The sequence below is a fragment of the Saccopteryx bilineata genome, chromosome 1 (genome assembly GCF_036850765.1).
Source record: "Saccopteryx bilineata isolate mSacBil1 chromosome 1, mSacBil1_pri_phased_curated, whole genome shotgun sequence".
In the NCBI taxonomy this organism is placed as follows: domain Eukaryota; kingdom Metazoa; phylum Chordata; class Mammalia; order Chiroptera; family Emballonuridae; genus Saccopteryx; species Saccopteryx bilineata.
The window spans coordinates 15964739-15986766 of NC_089490.1; the positions used below are offsets into that span (position 1 = coordinate 15964739).

The window sequence follows — 22028 nt, forward strand, 5'->3', positions numbered from 1 at the left end:
TACAGGAGATAGATGGGTTGTTATTAGATCTTAGCATGGGAGGTGGTAGGCAGTGGCCATTGCATTTCCCATGGGTCAGGAAGGCTTACTGTATTCCCCCATGTATAAGACACACCCTTTTCCGAAAAATTTGGGGTCTAAAAACTGGGTGCGTCTTATACAGTGGTTGTGGCATTTCAAATGCCATACATGGAACTGAGAACCTGGCAATATATGAAGACAGTAATGAGGAGTTGTATGAATTTTATGATGAATAAAACTTGAGTTCAATAACTTTATGTAATACATTTTTATTCAAATTTCAGGCTCCAAAATTAAGGTGCGTCTTAGTCATGGGAGCGCCTAATACATAGGGACATACTATAGTTTAGCAGTGGCCCAGGGGTTTCTAGAGGAGCTGAGCAGGCCTCTTCCTCACTGGTTATAAAGACACCTGCTGCGCAGCCTCAGGCCACTGCTTTCTACACAAGCTCCTTTTGAACCCTGTCAGCCCAGTCCCCCAGGGAGATGAACGCTTTGAGTCCACACACGATGGAGTTGGTGCCTCCTTGTGATTCATACACAGGATGACGTGCTCTCCAGAGCTGTGCACTGCAGTGTTACAGATTCACCTGCAAAGGGGAGATGTTCCATTTATAAATTAGAGGGCCAGGTTTGTGTTACTACTCTTTTTTAAAATTAATTTTTAAAATAGCAGTTGATGTACAATATTATATTAGTTTCAGGTGTACAACCCCATGATTAGACATTTATATAACTTAGGAAGTGATCACCTTGATAAGTCTAGTCCCCATCTGACACCCTGTATAGTTATTACAATATAATTGACTGTATTCCCTGTGCTGTACTTGACATCTCCATGACAATTCTGTACCAATTTGTCCTTAACCCCTCCGCATTTTCTCCCCTCCCCCCAGCCCCTCCCATCTGGCAACCATCAGAATGTTCTCTGTGTCTGTGAGTTTGTTTCTGTTCTGCTTGGGTTTTTTGTTTGTTTGTTCTTAGGTTCCACATACTGGCACTTGTCTTCCTCTGACTTTGTCATTCAGCACAGCACCCTCTAGGGCCATCCATGTTGCTGCAGATGGCAAGATTTTGTTCTTTTTTTTATGGCTGAGTCAGATTCTGTTGTATGTATGCATCACTTCTTTATCTACTCATCTATTGAATATTGCTACCACAATTTTTGTTTGTTTCTTTCCATTTGCATGAAATATCTTTTTCCATCCTTTAACTTTCAGTCTGTGTGTGCCTGTGGATCTGAAATGAGTCTCTTGTAGACAGTATATATTATATAAGGGTCTTGTTTTATTATCCATTCAGTTACTGTATGTCTTTTGATAGAACCTTTAATCCATTTGTATTTAAAGTAATTGTTGATAGATCTGTTTTTTTGTTGCCATTTTATTATATATATTTTTTAATCTTAAGGAAGATCCTTTAACATTTCTTATAATACTGGTTTGGTGGTGATGAACTCCTATAGCTCTTTCTTGTCTGGGAAGCTCTTTATCTGTCCTTTGATTCTAAATGATAGAGTAATCTTGGTTGTAGTTCCTTGCTTTTCATCACTTTGAATAGTTCTTGCCAATCCCTTCTGGCCTGAAAAACTTCTGTTGAGAAATCAGTTGACTGTATTAAGGGGACTTCCTTGGAGGAAGCTTACTGCTTTTCTCTTGCTGCTTTCAAGAGTCTCTTTGTCTTTCACCTTTTGCATTTTAATTATGATGTGTTCTGTTGTGGACCTCTTGGGTTCATCTTGTTTGGGACTCCGTGTGCTTCCTGGACTTATGTGTCTATTTTCTTCACCAGGTTAGGGAAATGTTTTATCACTATTTTTTGAAACAGGTTTTCAGTTCTTTGCACTCTCTCTTCATCTGAAACCCCATGATGCAAATGTTGGTATGCTTGAAGTGGTTCTGGGCGCCCTTTATACATCCTCATTTTTTTGGATTCTTTTTCTTTTCTGCTGTTCTGATTGTTTTCTCCTTCCTGACCTTCCAAGCTGCTGGTTTGATTCTCAGTTTCATCTACTCTACTGTTGACTTCCTGTAATGTGATCTTCATTTCAGTTAGTATATTATTCATTTCTGACTAGTTCTTTTTCATGGTTTCCATGTCCTTTTTTATGCTTTTGAAGTTCTCACTAAGTTTCTTGAACATTGTTATAACTATTGTTTTTAACTCTGTATCTGGAAGATTTCTTGCTCCCATTTCATTTAGTTTTTATGGAGCTTTCTACTGTTCTTTCATTTGGGGCCTGTTTTTTTCCCCCTCATTTTGGCTGCCTCCGTGTTTGTTTCTGTGTATTAGGTAGAGCTGCTTTGTCTCCCGAACTTGGTAGAGTAGGCTTGTGTAGTAGATGTCCTCTATAGGTCACAGTGGCACAGCCTCCCCAGTTACCCAAGCTAGGCCGTGTGCCCTGTCCTGCTATATAGTTGAGCCTCAATTGCCATTGGTGTCACTGGGAGGAACTGGCCCCCAGGCCGATTGATTCCGAGGACCGGCTGTGACTACAGCGAAGAGCTGCTGCGTAGGAGTCGACCTTGTGGAGTAGGACTTGCTTCAGTGGGGCTCTGGTGCCTGCTGAGTCTGCCCTTGTGGAGGTAGTAGGGTTGTAATAACGTGTGGTCTGAAGCTGTCCACCAAGTGCCCTGGTTCTGAGGCCCCCAGGTAGTTGCTAGGTCAGCACACCCTGTGCCCTCCCAGGGGCCACCTGGCACAAACTACAGAATGGTCTTCAGTGTATTAATACTCTTGCATCAGTTAAATTACTCTCTCCTTGAACTGAACTATTACCCCAGGATTAACTTTCCACGGAATCTGGGGTAATTGTCCAAAATACCAGAGTGGAGAAGGAAATGAATGTCGGTGGGAATCTGTATGATTATGTTCAGTTCCTCGTTATCTGTACTCACTGAATTTGTGATCATGAGTTATAGCAAAGTTTTAATTTTGGGAGAGCATCGAATGCCATCTTGGACATTTGGGTTGCCTTACAGGGTGGCCTCAGCCACTACAGACTCATATTAACAGTGGTAGCAGGGCCCTGGCCGGTTGGCTCAGCGGTAGAGCGTCGGCCTAGCGTGCGGAGGACCCGGGTTCAATTCCCGGCCAGGGCACACAGGAGAAGCGCCCATTTGCTTCTCCACCCCTCCACCGCGCTTTCCTCTCTGTCTCTCTCTTCCCCTCCTGCAGCCAAGGCTCCATTGGAGCAAAGATGGCCCGGGCGCTGGGGATGGCTCTGTGGCCTCTGCCTCAGGCGCTAGAGTGGCTCTGGTCACAACATGGCGATGCCCAGGATGGGCAGAGCATCGCCCCCTGGTGGGCAGAGCATCGTCCCTGGTGGGCGTGCCGGGTGGATCCCTGTCGGGCGCATGCGGGAGTCTGTCTGACTATCTCTCCCTGTTTCCAGCTTCAGAAAAATGAAAAAAAAAAATGTAAAAAAAAAACTGGTAGCAGGAAAGCATTGTTAGGGAAGTAAGAAAATGGGATGTTCCCCAGCCAGACGGTAGCTTTCAGATAGCTGTCACTGTACCCCTGCTCACTCCAGTAATTGGTAGTAGGCAGTGGGGTGGCAGGCCTCTCCGGGACTGGCAGTGAGGGGCACAGTTACCAGCATTAAACAGTCTTTTATTGCTCGAAGTAATGTTTTTCTCTTTCTAATGAGACAAATGAGTTCCAGAGAAATGGCAGGGAGTAAAACTGACAGAGTCACTGACACTACATGGTGTGTTTATTCCTTGGGGGAGAGATGCAGCAGAGGAGATACTTGGGTGGGAGTCAGTGTCACGGTGTAGTAACGGGGTGACAGAGAATGAGGAGGGCGAGGGGAGCTGCAAGGGGCAGGCCAGCATCTGGGAGGAGGTGAGGGCTGAGAGCACCAATTTAGAGTTGGGGGGAGAGCTAGAGGGGAGCACAGCCCTGCGCGGTCACAGGGGCGGGGCCTAGAGGGGAGCACAGCCCTGCGCGGTCACGGGGGTGGGGGCTAGAGGGGAGCACAGCTCTGCGCGGTCACGGGGGTGGGGTGGGCTAGAGGGGAGCACAGCCCTGTGTGTTCAGAGAGCGGGTGGGGGGGCTAGAGGGGAGCACTGCCCTGCACATTCAGAAGTGGGGGTGAGGGGGCTGGGGGGTGGACTAGAGGGAAGCACAGCCCTGCGTGGAGGCAGCAACATGTGGGGTGTATTGGGGACCAGGACGGTGGCAGCAGTGGCATGGAGAGGCGGATGGGGACCCAGTGGAGGCTGCTGGGCCTTTGCAGGAGCTAGAATTTTAGTAAGAAGGCATTGAAGGGTTAAGCAAAGCAGTGACACGATCTGATGTACATTTTTGAAATATCCCCCTGGGAGATAAACATAGCTGCTGTCTATGCAGATTGTCGAGTACATAAGAACTTGTGGCACTGGGTGCTCTGCCTCTGAGGAGGATAACTGAGAGAGTGGGGCGGGAACCTTAACGGTTTGCTGAACATTATTTTATACAAACTAAGTTTCTAGTCATCTTTACCTGTTCAGAGAGGAATTAACAAATATTAACAAGCACACCTCAGATCAAGTACCCTAAAATATGGAAAGGAAAAGGAAGAAGTCCCTCTAACTACTGTGAGAGAGAAGGCTTAGAGGCAGCAACGGCAAAAGCGACTCGTGGTGGGCTCTAAGAGTCCTGCCTGCTCACGCCCCAACCCTGCGGGCTTCTCCCGGGTCCATCAGCGGCCTGCGAGTTCCTGCCGCCGGCGCTCGCGGGAGACGGAGAAGCAGGGCAGTGCAGAATCGCGTAGGACAGCCAACAGGATTACCGAAAAGGACGATGGGAATGAGGAGAAAGGGGAAAACTCAGAATGAGTCCTGGGCGTGGCCAGGGCAGCTGTGGATGCCGTGTCAGTCATGAGGCAGGGAGGGTGGGAAGATGAGTAATGGAGAAGTCAAGAGGATGGAGAGTCTGATTTGAGCGCACTTGTCAAGTAGACAGAAGCTTGGAGTTTAGGGGAAAAATTTTTGGACAGAAACAAATTCAAAAGACATCAACATTTAGATTATACTTGAAGCCTTGGGTCTGGATGAGATGACTTAAAGAAGGGAATACAAAAGGAGAAAATACAGGAAGACCCCCTTCTGGGGTGGTTTTCAGAAGAGAAGCCAGTAAAGGATTCCAAGGGCAGCAACCATTGGGGTGGGAAGAACATCAGGAGTGTGACTGTCACCAAAGATGAGAGAGGGGGAAGTACTTTAGTCGAGTGGCAGAAGTAGACCAAGGCTGCTGGGAGGCCAGGCTGAGGATATTGGATTTGGCCACTTGAGCTCTTGGCTGGCTTTTACTTGTCCCCCGAGGTTCAGAGAACACAGCCTATTTGTAACTAATTCCTCACGTATTCACTCAGACAAAATATATTGAGTGAGCCCCACACTGTTCTAGGCATATGAGGTGTGTGATAAACTACAGAAGCATGGGGCTGGTTTTTATGAAATCCAGTCAGAGAGGCAAGTTAAAAGAAAATAAAAGTATACAAATGACTCTGTAATTATAATTGTGACTAGCAACTAAAGGAAAATTCAAGATGCTATGAAAGCACATAAATCCAAGCCTACTTTGGGCGTCCAGGAAGGTCTTCTTGAGGAAGAGCCATTGAAATAGGCCTGAAGAAGCAAGAATTTAACTAGGAGGTCAGTGTGTCTAGAACATACAGTTACAAGGAGGTTAAGGGGTGCAAAAGAGGCAGAAAGAATGAGATGATGTTTATTCTAATTCTTGGGAAACCATAAAAAGGTTGAACTGTAAGAGGCTGCTGATCACAAACGGGTGTGTGTCTAACTGGTGGTGGTGCACTGATAGTGTTGACCCGCAGTGCTGAGTTTCCCAGTTCAAAACCCTGAGGTTGTCAGCTTGAGTGTGGGATCATCTACATGATTCCCAGGGTTGCTGACTTGAACCCAGAGGTCACTGGCTCAGCTGGAGCCCCCCAGTCAAGATACGTATGAGAAGCAATCAATGAACAACTAGTGATGCAACTACAATTTGGTGCTTCTCATCTCTCCCTCCTCTCCACTCTCCCCCATCTCTCCCCTCTCCTTTCCGCCTCCCTCCCCTCTCGCTCATCTCTCCTTCCTCCTCCCCCCACTTCCTGTCTCTCTCTAAGAAAACAAATAGGGATGTATGGACTCACTCTGGCTGTTGTGAGGAGGATGGATTTGACCTGGCGACCGCCTAGAGCAGGCTGTCAGAAAGGGAGACTGGTGGCTTTGACCAGATGGTGGCAGTAGAGATGGAGAGAAGAGACACGATTTGGTGTTTGGAAGTGGCATCCTCAGGACATGGTGATCTAGTGTGAAGAATGAGGAAATTGCCAGTGATGACTCCAGGTTTCTGTCATGAGCCACAGGCTGCATGGTGGCCTCATTCTCCCAGAATAGGGGACGCTGAAGGAGAAGCAGATTTGTGGGGAAGTAGGAGGAAGTGTCCCATTTTGTGTATCTTAACGTCAGATATCCGAGAAACCAAGTAGGTAACTGGATACAGAGTGATGGAGCTTTCCAAAGAGAGGTCTAGGCAGAGGGAGAAATGTCAGCGTTAGCAGATATAGGGAGACTATTAAACCTGGGAGCACATGTGCTGAGACAAAGAGAAGGACAACCAGGAAAGCAAGTATGTCACAGGGTCCACGGGGCTAGTCAGCTGTTCGGGTACCCTCAGTGAGAACTGAAAAAGGCCCATTGGATTTAGCAATGTTCAGGTCCATTCATGGTGATGTTTTTATACCCAGACTGTAAGCATGTGAAATTTTCATATCTGAGCCCCTGCCCCCACTCACTCCCCAAGTGAAATGCAACTGGACTGTGACATCAGCTCCTACAGCCCATCCAGATAGAAGTCTCTGGAATCCTGGACTAGGCTGCACATTCAGTGGGTGTTTTAACTATATATAGTTCATCGTCTGACTTCAACTTTGAACTCACGTGTGCAGCTAAAACAGCCTTCTGCCACTGAATAAGCCTCTTTTCCTCCAGGGAGGTGTGTTTGAATAAACTCACTGTGAGCACGGAGAATCAAGAAGCCAGCTTCTCTATCCCCCCCTTACACACCCACCCACAGACCCACGTAACAATGGACAGATGTGTGGGACATGTGACCTTGGAGATCATATTTCATGAAAATAGAGAAGCATGCTTATACTCTTTAAGGTGCTCAGAATGACTGTTTTGAGGTGTTAGGAAAACAAGAAGCATGTGGACTTTTTGTAGAGGAGCACATATGACAAGTGCACGTCGGCTGGCACAGCACAGGTGGAAACCCAGGTGGTGGGCAGTGTCTGCAACCCGTTGCTTCCTCTCGCTCCCCCTCCCCCTGCAGACCCGGCCGGCAGTCTCAGGGAAGCAGTCACAGGGTCTTCAGCACACGTCGGTAGGTGACCGTGACCGCACTGAGGATGCTCCTCCTTGCCTCCGCTCGTGAAGGGCTTGCAGAATTCTTGGCCGTGTCTGTGGAGAGCCCACAGGAGCAGCGACCCTCTGCCGACTTTGCACGGTTTCTGTGCCCCTTTTACTATGTCCCTAACCACTGATTGCTTTCCAGGATGCCTTTTGTAGTCTTCATATATTTAAATCAGGTTTCTCGGAAATCTGCATATCTTCCGCAGAAGTCTTTCCGGAAGTTGTCACCATGCATTTGCAGTCTGTGCTGAGGTGTGTGGAGAGGGACAGAGGAAAGTTGTGCATCGCCTGTTCGGAGAAAGACTGCCTTGTTCCTTCTCCTTTGTCATAGCAGAAGGGACCAGAGTGTAGACTGAAAAGTGGAAGAGGGAGGGGCGGAAGGGGAGCCCTGGGCTGGGGCAGGGAAGGAGGGGCGCCCGGGCTCAGAGCCACTTGTGGTAGTTGTATTGGGTAAGGTGGCAGGGTGACTGGCTGGAGAGCCTCCCCAGGAACAGCCAGCCTTCCCTGTGCCCAGGCCTTCGTGTGCACAGTCTGCGTCAGTGCCCATAGCAACCCTGTTTGTAAGGCACAGCTGAGGCTCTGAAAGGCTAAGTACCCTGCCCATAGCCACAGAGCCGGTAAAGCTGGGCCGCTGGCACTGGGACCCGGGACGCGGGCTCCAAGGCATAAGCTCCTGACTCAAGGTTCCTGTAGCTGCAGGGCGGGACGAAGCCATGGGTCTCTTCCAGCTTATGTCTGTCCTCTCTCTCGTCCCCTACATCTCCAGCATGTGAACTGACAGGCCAGCAGAGAAGATGTGGAAAGTGTCCTTTTCCAAGTGCCATTCTGGAGAGAGACATACGGCGTTTAGTCTCATGCCCCCAGTGGCATTGCCACTTGTACATTCTGTGACTTGGATAAACTGGCTCTTTCCAGTTTAGCCTTCAGGGGTGGCCAGATAGGCCACAGTTCCCTGGCAAGCCATGGGCCCGGGCCCAGGCCAGGCCCTTGGTGGCTCTTGGGTGACTTGGATGCGGATGGCCCTTTCTCGTCTCCACTGCATCTTTGGAGCTGGTTTCTAGGAGATGTTTTGTTTGAGAAGGTAATCTTTTAAAGGACAAGGAAGTGCTGAAGGGGAAGGCCAGACAAATCAGGAGCCTGCGGAGAAGAGAAGGTCACCTGAAACCAGGGTCTCCTGCCAGTACCTCACTATTCTCCTGAGGCCTGGCGAGGGGGCCGAGAGTGTGGCACCCCCAGGGGTTTCGGATCCTGTAAACTGCCCCAGGTACCAAGAGACCAAGGCTGCCTGCTTTCAGCTACTGAAACGAAATGATGTTTGAAAGACATGTTATTATTCCAGTAGCAAAAACTGCCCTGAGCTCTTTTCTCTTAGTTTTTAAATGTGTGTTCATCTCTAGATAAAACAGCCTTGCACAGTGTGAGCCTGCAGCCAGCTCTTCTGTGCCCTGAGGACTGAGGGCTTGCTGGGAGGGGCTTTCTCAAGTCAGATGATGCACAGAGCCTTCCTGGCGCCGGCACCACCGCCAGTGGCAAAAGGAAGGAATGAGGGTGAGAAGACTCACCTCTGAGTGGCAGGCACAGTGAGGCTGCCGGAGTTGGGTGATGGAAGAAGACATTACCGGGACAGGGCAAACGTTCCCCACGGAGGAGAGAAAAGAGGTCATTAGAGTTTCTGCAGGAAGGGGCTGTCTGGAGAGATAAGAAAGGATAACAAGAGCGGAGTTTTTATACCTTTGAGAGAATGTGTGCACACCTGCGTCAGGAGCGTCACTGAGCTGGACTGGGACGGCCTCGCCGCCCCGCACTGCTGACTGCTCTCACTGGGCCTCGCCGGGGCACGCAGCGCCTGAGAAGGCCCCTGCACAAGCCTCTTGTGTCTTTGCCTCCTGTCACACCTTTTCATCCTAACAGTTAACCTGTATCTAACTGGTATTTTAATTAATGGGCGGGCGAATAGGTGACGCTTCTGTTTTATAATTGTTTCTGTGTGATTTAGGGTTTTTTAAAAATTCTTAAGTGGAATGGACTCCTCTCCTTCCTTTTGATGTCCAGCTTGGGCCAGCGCCCTAGGTGGCTGACCCCTGTCTGCCCGCCCTTTCCTCCCCCAGCCCAGCCGCGCACAGTCCACTTGGTGAGCCGGGACCCGGTTCCGTTTCCTGGAGAGCAAAACACAGAACACTTACCAGGGATAGAGAAGAATGTCAAGTGGACGCAGTCCATTCCCGGAACACCTGCAGCTGCTCTACCTGTACCATGGGCCTGATGAAGTAGAATGCATTACGATCCTTTAATACATTTCTGTGCTACAAATTCTGCCTTGGGCACTGGGTCAGCGGATGTGGTGTAATCCAGGGATTGCTGCTGGTGGGATATAAATGGCTAATGCTTCCCAACAAGCTTTCCCGTTGCACCTGCTGTTCCCAGTGTGCACTTACAAATGAGCTATGAGGTCAGTTAGCTGTCCTGAGCTTAAGAAACTCTTACCTTGCTGAGAAAATGTGATTCTTTTTTCTAAGGAGCTTGCCTGGTCATTTTAGACACATGGGGCAGGCATATTTGTCATTTATTTTTTAAATAGGTGGTTTAGATAGCAAGCGGTGCCTGTTGATGACCTCAGATTTGGGGGATCCTTACCTGGGTCCCTGGGAAGCTTCAGGAGGTCTGGGATAGGGTTTCTTGGCTGACATGCGTGCACACTTGTAGGAGTGGCCTCTGGTTTCCCTCCTAACCAGACGCTCCTGCCTGGGCTCAGCACCCGCTGCCGCTGGCACAGCAGGGCCTGCGGGTCCAAGCAGACAGTGGGCACGTGCGCCGCCAGCTCGGAGCCTCAGTCCCCAAGGTGTGTCAGTATTTTTAGGTTCTGCTTGAACCTTTGACAATTTGAAATTCAAATAAGCAAGAGGGTGTGAAACATATTTTTCAAGTGAGGTAAAAACACCCGAGCAGCTGGAGCTGAGGCCGCCCTGGTCCCTGCCTTTACTAAAATGGCTGTTTGCAGGGGACAGGGGGTCCAGGTGGGGGTGCCTGCAAGGAAACAATTGGTTAATTAAAGTCCAGAAGTGTCCAGAGCTGCCCAGTGCTGCCAATTTTAAATGGTGCTTTTTACTCCAAGATAAATCTGAAAAGCAACATTTTAGTCTGGCGGGGATTGAATAAAAATGACAAGAACTCAGGCTTTGAATGTGAAGCTTGGCATCACTTTCTTTGTCTCCCTTAGGAAATTCCATAGAAAAGTCAGCTTCCACCCCTGCTTATTCCGTAGGGTTTGAGGATGTGCTGGCCTGGGGTCCCAGGGCCTCAGCCAAGGGGGGCTGCCCTGCCAGCTCGCCTGCACCCACCTTCCTCAGCCTGCACAGAGCCCTCCGTGGCTGTGGGTGCAGCAGTGGGGGAGGGGGTTGGCAGGGGGAGGGCACAGACTTATTCTCCTCGGGCTGCCATCGCTGTTGGCTCTCATGAACATGTGAGTGGACGGGACTCTTGTGGCATCTGTCACAGCACTTAGAGCAAGGTGTTGGGTATTACGTTATCTCTCCTAGTGACAGCATTGGTTACAGCTGGTCTTGATCATTTTTGTTTAGTCCTAAAATACCCTGGTTTACCTGTGGATGAGTTCATCTGAATGAATTGTATAACTTTCAGGTTTTAGCTTGAAAAACTAGAGGGTCAGGTCAGAAGTCAGATTCCCACCAAGTGACAGACCTACATGTCAGACCTTCATGCGTCTCAGGAGAATGAGCCTCATTTGCTTTCTGCTGGGGATGTGTTGTCAGGGCCATCATGGCGTGTGGCTCCTGAGGTCATGGCTCAGGTCTGCGCCAGGAGAGCCACGTCCAGGTGTGCTTGTTTGTCCCTGTGAGCACCCTCCATGAATGCCTGTCCTCCCACAAGAATCTCTGAGTCTCTGTGTTCGGGGTGAGTGACAGAATGCTGCCTTCTGCATTTATTATTCACGCGGGGTCCTTTGGGAACAGAGGGTTAGCTAGGTCTCAGATTGTATTTGCTTGTCTTGTGCCATGTCTTGTGTCTTGTGTTGTGACGGTGACTGAGTGAGGAAGCTCTCGCCTTCCATCTCATGCTATCCACAGGTGTGGGCAGGGTCCCGGGGTGGGCTGCCTGGGCCGCATTCTCCCTTCCCCCCAAAGCCCCACGAACTCCCTGTTGTTGCTCGCGTAGTTGGAGGTTTTCTCACTCTGTAGCTGCCAGTGACCTTCTGGAGACCTTCCAGGCCAGCCCATCAGGAGGCTGACTGGTACCACCTGCTGTGGCTGGGTTTCCTGTTCCTCTTCCCACACCCAGGATGGCCTGTCAGGTGCTGGGTGGTGGCAGGCACAGGGCCCTGGGAGGGTGGCCGTGGCGCAGTACTCGCGGGCTGCTGCTCCGCCCTCCGTGCCTGGTCAGGGCTGTCCCCACTTGCTCTCAATGCCAGCAGTAAAGAAATGTCCACAGGAGCTCTTGAGAGTTTTGTGCAGATTGACCAGCAAACAACTCCGGGGGCCTTAGGAGCTCCGCAGTTCCTCTGGGTGTTCTCGGAACCCTAGTCATCCGGGCTCACGGGGCGGGGCAGGGAGGCGCTGAGGTCGCGTTTGTAGACGGAGCAGATCTTCAGAGACTTTTGCCTTGGGTGTTTTCCTCTTTGGGGGGTCAGCATCCTTTAATCATATTCTCCTTCCCCTTATTTCTTTGAATCCCTCCACAGCACTGTGTGGTGTACAGCTGCCGTAAACAAGGGTGTTGAGTGTTTTTTAAACTGTGAAGCTGAACTAGGGGCCATAGGCTATGTAGATGTGGATTGTGAGTGAGTGAGTGAGTGAATGAGTTCGATTTGAATGTAACTCTTTAAATCAGGAGAAGACTTGAGTGGTGACACGGAAGCCTGGGCCACAGCTCAGCTGCTCAGGTCGCTGTCCTGGGTGCCTTGGTCCCTTCTGGACATGGCCTTGTGTGGCCCTCTCGGGTTTCTGGTGGTGTGGAGGATGGCCTGGCCAAGACGGGGCTGTCACCCCCTTGTGCTGTAAACCTGTCGTCACTGGAGTTAGGAACAGTCATCGTCCCCAGCAATGTGGCTGCCTGTCGCCACACCCAGCATGGTCTCCAGAGTTGTGTCAGGGAGTAACTAGAAGTTCACGACACTTATAGTGGTTTCTGGAAACAGATCTGTAGGTACCAAGAAGATAAAGGTCCACCCACCCACTGGACACTCCCACTCTCCCCGTGTCTAGAACACCCACTCCCACTGCTGACACGGAAGTGCATGTAGCCAGCTGGCTGCCAGCAATGGCTGCACCTACTCAGCATTGGGACAGGTTCCAGCTTGGAACCTCCTCTTAGTGATCCCGACAGGAGGGGTATTGAGCCTATTTTATACTATCTAATAACTTCAGTGCAGCAGCTTGGGAAGTTAGCTTTCCAAAAATTTCCCCATGAATTACAGTGCCACAATTCTAATTGTACCAGCACCACTCCCAAAGTTTAGCTGCTGTTTAGTGGTTTTCACATTCAAAAATCACAGCCAGGTGTCAAGGTACGCTAACAGACTCACAGAACTTGGTGAGAGAATGAGGTGTTTGCGGCTGGATGGAGAGTGTTGGGGCTGGGGTCGTCACCCCAGGGGCTCTCAGACCCGCCGTGCTGCTGCCCCCAGCTGTCATACAGCAGGCTAGCAGTCGTGGGGTCTGTAAGTAGGACAGACAGGACTGGAGCTTCTCCCCTCGTCCCAGTCTGCCTTTGACTTGTGAGGCGTTAGGCTGAACCGGGGCCAAGTTAACTTCAGGGGTAATCCATTTCCTGCTACTTTTATTCTACCAGCACCATTCATCAGGAGATAAGAGCCCCAGGACCTTCTCCGGCATCGTCCCAGTATCTTAAAGAGAGGGCAGCAGGGGTCCGCCGCCCCTTATTATAGATGAAGGTACAGAAACAAAATGGCAGCTCACACTTCTTGCCACCATGCAGTTGGATGCCCCCACCCCAAGCCGGGACCTAGCAGCTCCCCCCATCAGACGGGTTTTGCTCCACAGAGATGATTGTATTTGTCAGAGGAAGGGTGCATATTGAGAACGTGCACACTTCTGCTGTGAAATCCTGCAGGAGAAAGACAACTGGTATAAAAGCTTCAGATAATGAACTTATCAATAAATATAACACGTGAGCTCATTAATCTTAACTTTGCTTTTGGACCAAATGGGAGCTCAGTTTCTCAAGAGACAACATTTCATCTCTGTTCTTTTCCTTAAACCCAGGCCCAGTTTAGAGTCAAACATACTGCATGCTCTCCCTGGGAAGCAGGTAATAGCGTGTTTTCTCACACAGGATGGTCCGGGTCGGCCGTGTTTTGTGCCACGTGTTCGATGTGAGCTCCAGGCGTCAGCAGGGTGTGGTGGCAGCTGGGGAGGTTTACCTTAGTTGTGGCAGCTGAAACTTCGTCCATCCTGGCCACTCAGTCTTCGTTCGCTTTAGCTTCTGCTTTTCTTCCAAAATCACTGCCTCCACTCCTCGTCCCTGAAAAGATGCTGAGGATAGGGAGACGGACAGATCCCAGTTTGCACGGGCACCGCCGGGCCCCCGGGGTCTAGGCTTACAGAAAGAAGTCTAGAAGGGGCCGCTTGCTTGGAGAGGGGGCAAGGCAAGCTTTGGCTTGGCAGGCTGCTGGGGGTGCCTGCTCCAGGCTCGGGGAGGGTCAGGAAAGGACACAGATTCACGGCCAGGTTGGTCCCATGGGCCTGGCCATACAAGAGAGGAGGAGCCGGCCAGCACTGGCAGGTAGGTGTCTTCCCAGCCCAGGTCCCCTCGCCCCTCCAGAGAGAGACTCGGACCTCAGTGTCTGTCTCCCACACACATCCATACACCTATCAGCATTCCTAGACACTGACCGGAGGAGGGCGGGAACTGACCACATTCCCTTACAGCGTGTTCCCTTTGTCCTCTGAGCCCCTCTGCTGACTCCAAACCTCCTCCCATCGTTTCCTGCCAGAGGGACTGTGTCCACCCTGGCCTCCCTCACCCTTGGTCCTGCCCATCTCGCTGGTGCTTCCCCTGGACGCCTGCTCCAGACACGGAGGGTGGCCGTGCAGCCCCTCCACTTCTGGGCGGGAAGGGCGAGAGGGGGCCTGAGCGTGGACCCCACCCTCCTGCTTACCAAGTGGGTGACAAACATCAGGCTCCTTTCAGATGACGACTAGAGCTCAGCAATTCTGCACTTTCTCTATTTATGTGTAATGCCTTCCAGACTTGAAATAATCCATTTTCTTCTGAGAGCCCTGTTCATTTGTGGATTGTGGTTTGATCACTCCCACAATCCCCCCAGCCCAGCTGTATAGGAGGTCAGATGTAAATTAATCACTGACTCTGCTCTCGGCCTGCCCCCTAGAATGGTGGTGTCCTGGGTAGACACGCCTATTGCCCGAGCCAGGGCGAGGCTGGCAGCTCTGTCTCTCCCATGGAGTCCATGCCTCTCGTGGGATGAGGGTGTGTCTAGCAGCTGCAGCCTCCTTCGGGGTTCTGCCTTCAGGGTCCCTCCAGGCATGCCGGGTGTTAATCCAGGTCAGCCTCCTAGCAGCTGTCCGGGAGCTCTGAGGACACCACACTTGATGTGGACGTGCGGCCCCGTCAAGGCGGGAGGGTGCGCACCGGCCGTAACTGGGCCTGGCAGGAGCCCTGCTGTGACCGTCCTGGACCAGAGAGCTGGGCTGTGGGCATCCGGGAGCCACCCTAACCTCTGTTTTCTCTGCTTGTGCTTCTGCAGGTTACGTGTTCTGTATGTTACACCGCCTCCCCGAGCAGCATGACTGTACGTTTGACCACATGGGCCGTGGCCGGGAGGAAGCCATCATGAAGATGGTGAAGCTGGACCGGAAGGTGGGGCGCTCCTGCCAGCGCATCGGGGAGGGGTGCTCCTGAAGGCCGGGCACGGCCACCACGACGCTGTTCTTAGTTCACTAATGTTAGCCTTATTTAGGACAGAGTCAGCCAGACACCTTGTACCGGGCACGCGCCAGACCACAGCCGGGCCGTTTCCTTCTGTAGCCAGCCATCCTGGTACTGTAGTTTAGGGGTTGATGGTGGTTGAAATTGATTTCTGGCTGGTTACTAAGGTGCCTGCTAGCCATTGTATAAAATTAAAACATGAAGAATATTTTTTTTTGAGCATGGCTAGTGGATTTAAACAACACATACCTGTCACTGCTGGAGTCAAACTTATAAAAGCCTTAAGCGGAAGTGTTCCAGACGGAGACTCCGAGCCCAGAGAGGAGCAGGAGCTGATGTCAAGTTCCCACACGCACATGGCTCTGCCACAGCTCTGGTTCCTGTCCAGCCTTTCACCTCTTCACTGTCCTTAGTCCCGGTGGCTAGGAGGCCTGATGGCCACTGTGCCTTGGCCACAGGAGGCTGCTGATTGGCCACATGGCTTGGCTGGGTGGTGGCCTCACTCTCCCACAGAGCTGAAAATGGGGGTGGGAAGCAGGTTCTTACGGAAATCTGACGAAATTTATTACCTGACTTGCTATGAAAAAACTCATCACACGAGAAGAGAAACAATAACCTCACTTTGCAAATTAGCTCCACTCAAGACTAGTCCACACACGTGACCACCTTTCTACACAGGAGCCCATGGTCAGAAGCACCAGGGGCTGACCCTGGCCACTGGCTCTGGTTGCTACTTGCCACCTACAGGATCTGGCTGTGGATCCAGTAAGGCTAACGCAGCACGGCGGCTGGAGCCCAGGCCGGCCTCAGCTAGATTTCTGCTCTGGGAGTTTTTACAAGACGTTTCGTAGCCAGCAGGACTCAGTAGACGTGCTGGGAGCGCCTGGGAAAACGCTGCCCACAGACTCTGCCCCTTCCCGCCAAGCCTGCTCGGCCTCTCGTGTCTGCAGCCCCTGGTCCATGGACCGCCAGGCCACTCTATCAGGGCAGGTGTAGTAAGGACAGGCAGCCTGTCACAGGGACAGCGGGTCTGATCTGTCTAGAACAGTGGTTTGTGGCCATGGCCCCACTCCAAGAGACATTTGCTCCGCACATGGGGTGGGGGCACATTTCTCAGCCTGTGCCGCTTCATATGGGCACAGAGGAGTGCAGGAGCTCAGGAGCTCAGGCTGGGCAGGCAGTGGGGACAGCAGTGGGGACAGACGGGCCTCTGGGCCCATGTTAGAAAACCATTACCTGTTGGCCGTGTTAGGAAATTGAGCGGGGCTGGGGTGGACAGAGTGGACACACTGAGCAGGGTGAGTGGCCCAGGTCCCCCTGACTCTGGGCAGTGAGCAGGGAGAGCGGAAGGCTCCTGCAGAGGCAGTTCTGATCTGCCCACCCACAGGCCACTGGAATAGTTTAACCCAGAAACTTGCCCTTTTATACTACCACGAGCAGTTCAACTCTGTCTGCAAATTAATAAGTGCAACTGTTTTTTTTGATCCAAAATATTGAAATAAGAAACCATGCTCTCTCCCAGCCTCCTCCCACCCCACCCCCACCAGAGTGGAACCCACTGCAAAATCTCCAGCCTTAATTCTTGCTTCAGGACCCAGACCGGCGTCTTGCCCTGGGCCAGCCCAGGGCATAGGGGCTGGGTCTGCCCACGTTTACCACTGTTGTCAAGCCGTGGCCCTCCGGCCAGCCCGTGGCCACCCTCAGTGAGGCGGTCCACCAGGCCCCTGCCAAGCTCTGACCCGGACGAGGCCACCCAAGGCCGCCCGCTGAGGCCCAGGCTGTGCTTGGGGGCAACGACCGGAAGCTCCCGGTGGGCACAGGGCGCCCCGCCCACGTCACTTCCGGAGGGCAGAGCTGGGGGCGGGGCTCACTCCCCTGCAGTATCTGTTCTGTGAAGTTTGTTCAATGTAAGGAAAGCTTAAAATTCTTGTATCTTTAAAAAGAGAAAATCTTATTTAACCCTTTTGTGTTCTAGATTTACTTACACAAATAGCCTAGAGCTCAGTTTTAGTTTTAACATTGTGAAAATATTAAAAGAACCTGTAACTTTATTCTTTTTTCTCCTGCTGAAAAAAAAAAAATTAAACCAATCGTATGAAAGCTTGGATTCCTGTTTTGCCCGTTCTCCTGCTTGCCACGGTGGTCACCAGAAAAGTCGCAGCGGTCGTCCTGGTCATGGCTGTGTGTGCAGCGGCCACGAGCGCGCGCAGTCAGCATCCAGGAGAAACAGCCACGCCCTGTGTGTGGGGTGGGTCTGTATGGTCGCCGTGGGGCCTGGCTGGGGGGGGTGGTCTGTGTCTGCTGGGCCAAGGCTTGCACATGACAGCGAGGCAGCCCCGTGTCTGGGGGGGGGTGGAGGCCGTGAGCACCAGTGCAGCATCTGCGGCCCAGACCCCCCCCCCCCCCCCAGGGACCCAGAGGACCGAAAGCCATCTCCCTGCAGCTGGGGCAAAGCGGTGTATCTGCTGTGTGACCTCTTGGGTGTAGAGCGGCGATTTTCACCCTTTTTTCATCTCCTGGCACAGTAAACTATTAAGTTCTGCAGCACACCAAAATAATATTTATTTTTTTGCCAACCTAAATAGGTGTAATTTTGATTCATTCACACCAGACGGCTATTGTGTTGGCTGTTGTCGTTTTTTTATTTGACAGTCTAAGGGAGAAGAGGTCAGTGCCCTTGACTAGGTATCACATGCTTTAAAAATCCTTGCAGAACACCTGATGAAAATCGCTGGTGTAGGGAATACACTTAGTAGGTCTGAAGATGTTGAGAAACATTTGGCAGGAAGTAGAGGACTGGCAACCTCCCAACCCCCTTTAAAGTAGAATTATTGGCCACTCAGTTGTCATGACAATGATGAACCCTCAGGAAATCAGAAATACACGGAGGGGGCCAGCAAGGTGGGCAGAGAGAGCAGGGTCTGAGAGGACTGGTGGGTGGGCGGCAGGGGGCTGGGGTCAGAGTGGGACGTGGTCATCACGGTGGCAGCCACACACGGGGAATTGAGAATCCTTTTGCTCCGGAAAAAGACCCAGACAGGCTCCGACGCAGTGGCAACACCCAGGAAGAGGCTGCAGAGGCCTCAGAGAAGGTGGTGCCTCCTCTGCAGCCATCCTCAGCGCTTCCGGGGGGGGGGGGGCACTCCAGGAAAAGAAGTCTCAGAGGAAGATGGCGGACACAGGAGGCGCGCGGAGGTGGTGCTCAGGCGTGGCCCACCGACCCCACTGCACCCCGTCCTTGGCACCCACCCCGTCCACGCCGCCGCGAGCACCTCCGACGAGTCTGCAAGTGTTGGCCGTGATTTACACGTCTGCCGTGGGGTTTGGACATGAATCTTAGGTAGAAAATTACACAAGCATAATAGACAGTTGATTGCAAAACAAAACAAGAAAGAAGAGGAATCGTAGACCCCGCATGACTTAGCTGTAATACTGACTACAAATAATGTAAACGTATAAATAACGAAGAGTGGAGCTCTGGAAAAGCTGTCGCTGGAGTCCTGTTAGGTGACAAAGGGACGTTTGTATGTGTATGTGAAGAGTGCGACAGAGGAGGAGGAAGTCACAGTGTCTGAAATTCAGGACAGCAGTGTGCGTTCCTTAGAAACGTAAATGCAGCAGGAAAAGCTAAAAGCCCATTTTCTCTGGGGTGTGGGATGAAAATGAAGCCAGCTTTGTCTGCTACTCCTAGGACTGCGTGTATCATGTTGATTTGAAAAATTCAAATAAGAAAAAGACAGAACCAGCCCCCCCCCCAAGGGGCCCATCCAGGTGCCCACCATGCCAAAGAGAACGGGCTTCCGGGCCAGAGACGCCTGGCAGACGCAGCAGGTGGGCGAGCACCACGTGACTCCTGTTTACCTCCGACCTCTTCTGGGCCCCTCGGGACCAGCAGCCCCAGTTCATCGAGCACCTTCTGCGTTTCTTGAGGAAGAGCTTCTGGCCAGCCTGGAGGTCCCGGCGCGTATGGGCCTCCCCGTCCTAGCAACCCGAAACCTGGAACATCTGCTGGGGATGCTGGGCCAGTTCCCAGGCTTAAAGCCTGTTCCCTGCTTTAGACATCGGGTGTTTTGGACCTGACTTTACCGAGGGAGTCTGATGTGGACAGCCAGCCTGGAGCAAGAGGTGGTAACCCTGGTCACCCTCGGAGACGCAGCCAGCGCCCTGCTCCCGGACTGCAGCTGGAGCGCACAGCTGGCAAATGAAACTGACAGGTCACCCTTGGGATAGGCATGAGAGGGCCTGGCCGGGGAGAGTGTGACACGCAGACCCTGGGCTTAAGGGGGCCTCACAGATTGCGGTGATTAGGCTGCTGGTGAATGAAATGTCCCCTGGGCTGGGGGACTTGTGTTCAGGCACGATGGGGACAATGTCTGGTTGGGTTTCCAGAGTCTGGGTATGGAGGGATGTGGGCTGACTCAGGTTTGTTTTTTTGCTGTTTTTTACAGAGACAGAGAGAGAGAGAGAGACAGAGAGAGAGAGAGATACACAGGGACAGACAGGAACGAAGAGAGATGAGAAGCATCAATCATCAGTTTTTCTTTGCGACACCTTAGTTGTTCATTGATTGCTTTCTCATATGTGCCTTGACCACAGGCCTTCAGCAGACCGAGTAACCCCTTGCTCGAGCCAGCGACCTTGGGTCCAAGCTGGTGAGCTTTTGCTCAAACCAGATGAGCCTACGCTCAAGCTGGCAACCTCGTGGTCTCGAACCTGGGTTCTCTGCATCCCAGTCCGACGCTCTATCTACTGCGCCACCCCCTGGTCAGGCCTGACTTGGGTTTTAAGGAGAGTTAGCTGGGAAGGGAGGAAGTGGGGCCAGGGACAAGGCTGCTTATAACCCAGGTAAGGCACAGAGCTCGGGGAGCCGGGAGGCGGACTGAATTCCAAGCTAGAGCCGACAGGCGCACTGACAGGAGGGATGTGGGCGACTTTCTGGTTCGGGCCTGAATGCCTGGGAGGATGGAGGTGTCGTCATGAAGGGCTGAGCAGGGGTGCGACGGGGGTTGGCTGGGAACACACTAAGCCGAGGTGCAGACTGGACGTTCAGGTGGAAATGCGGAAACACCTGGGTATACAGCCCTCAGGCTTGCGAGAGGTCCTGGCTGGAGGTGTGCGAGTCTGAGTCCCCAGCCTGGCTGCGGTCACTGAGGGAGGAGGGAGCACCGGTGGGGTTGGGGGAGGGACTGTGGCCATCTGTGCCAGGGTGTGCCAGGGTTACAGGTCCAGGAGGCCAGAATGAGTCTGCAGAGGAGACCGAGAAGCTGCTGCCCGCGGGCAGGAAGGAAGAGCCCAACGGGGGTCCTAGTACAGTCCAAGGAGAAGGGGGTCCCTTGAGGACCCCGCCTCAGGGACTGGCCACTGGGTAGGAGAACAGGGAAGCCTGGCTGTAGGAGCTTCCTTCTGGGGGAGTATTGCTGTAAAAGCAGAGAATTGGGCAGGTGTGGGGTAAGTGAGCTTATTTTCAAATAAAGGAGAAATTGCTATGTTTTTATGCCAACTGATGGCCCAGTAGAGGGGGAGAAGTAGGTGACGAAGGAGAGGGGTGACAGGTGCCGAGCTAGGGTGCAGCACGCAGGTGCCAGTGGAAGCCCTGTCTCCTCATGGGAGTGGGGACACGAGCAGCAGGTGCCGGTGAGGTTGGGGACAGGAGTGTGAGAGGTCTGACGCATGCTGAAGTGGGGCCCCGGTGGAATGAGGTTTTAGCTGAGGCCCCTCCCTCGCCGAGACCCCTTCCTATCCCTGCAGTGGGTTCACACATGCCCAAGTTTCTACCAGCTTTGCCAGCACAGGATACTTTAACTGCGGGTGGTTGACACAGGTCTCGGTCTTCCATTCCAGCCCCGTCCGTCACACCTCTTCACGCCGGGCATCCTCTTCACGCCAGGCGGTGCTGAGGTCACGTGGGCATCTCCCCAGACGGGGATTTAGGGAGAAGCTGGGCTGGGGAGGTACGTAGTTCAGAGTACATGGGATGTCTGGGTGTGGTTTGCAGACACTCCCGTGTTCAGTGGGGTTACTGACGGTCATCCTGGCGCGGGGACGGCTTCCAGGAAGACACCGGCTGCCCACTGCGCTGTCGGCGTTCAACTTGAAGGTGCAAGGCCAAGGTTGTTGCGACGTGAACAGGTCGTCCAGAGGAGCAGGGCCCAGGGAGTTGGTGAGCTGTAGAGTCGGAGGGAGAGAAGACTGGACTGCGCGGAGCCAGATGCTAGTCGATGGGAAATTGTTCGGGCAAGGGGTGTGCGAACTTGGAAGAGGAGGCTTCGGCTCCCACTCACGCCGCTCAGACGGAAGCTCGCCTGGTGATCGGCAGGCACCACTCTTTGTTCAGCAAAGAGGACGAGAGGTTAGGAGTCCTGGACGTGCCCCGAAGTCTCACAGCTCACGCGTCAGAGAGACTGGGTAACGGTTTCCCCAAGGCTCATCAACGTTCGTGTCTGTGCCAGTGTGAGTTGTGAAGATGAAAGAAGCTTTCTGAAGTATCAATAATTCAGAGTTCTGATCAGCCGCGCCGGAGGGAAGGTCAGGGACTCCTACTCCTTCAGGGTAGCATGGCATCGTAATCGTGTGGCGGGCGGTCACAGGGCACACAGCCGCCGCAGGACCTGCGTGCTCCCGAGGCGTGTCACCATGCTAGAACTGTTGTGTTGATAGTCCGGATTTCTTCATGCTTTGAGT

General features: G+C 52.3%; 1 protein-coding gene across 1 annotated transcript in view; it reads left to right on the forward strand.

Annotated features, from left to right (window-relative positions):
- The window catches only part of ZFAND3 (zinc finger AN1-type containing 3), a 315627-nt gene extending 298175 nt beyond the window's left edge, over window positions 1–17452 (forward strand). Inside the window, exon 6 of the mRNA XM_066240204.1 lies at window positions 15166–17452. Within this exon, the coding sequence (XP_066096301.1) occupies window positions 15166–15320 (155 nt within the window). The 3' untranslated portion in view covers window positions 15321–17452. The remainder of the gene's footprint in view (window positions 1–15165) is intronic.
- Window positions 17453–22028: the final 4576 nt, after the last annotated feature.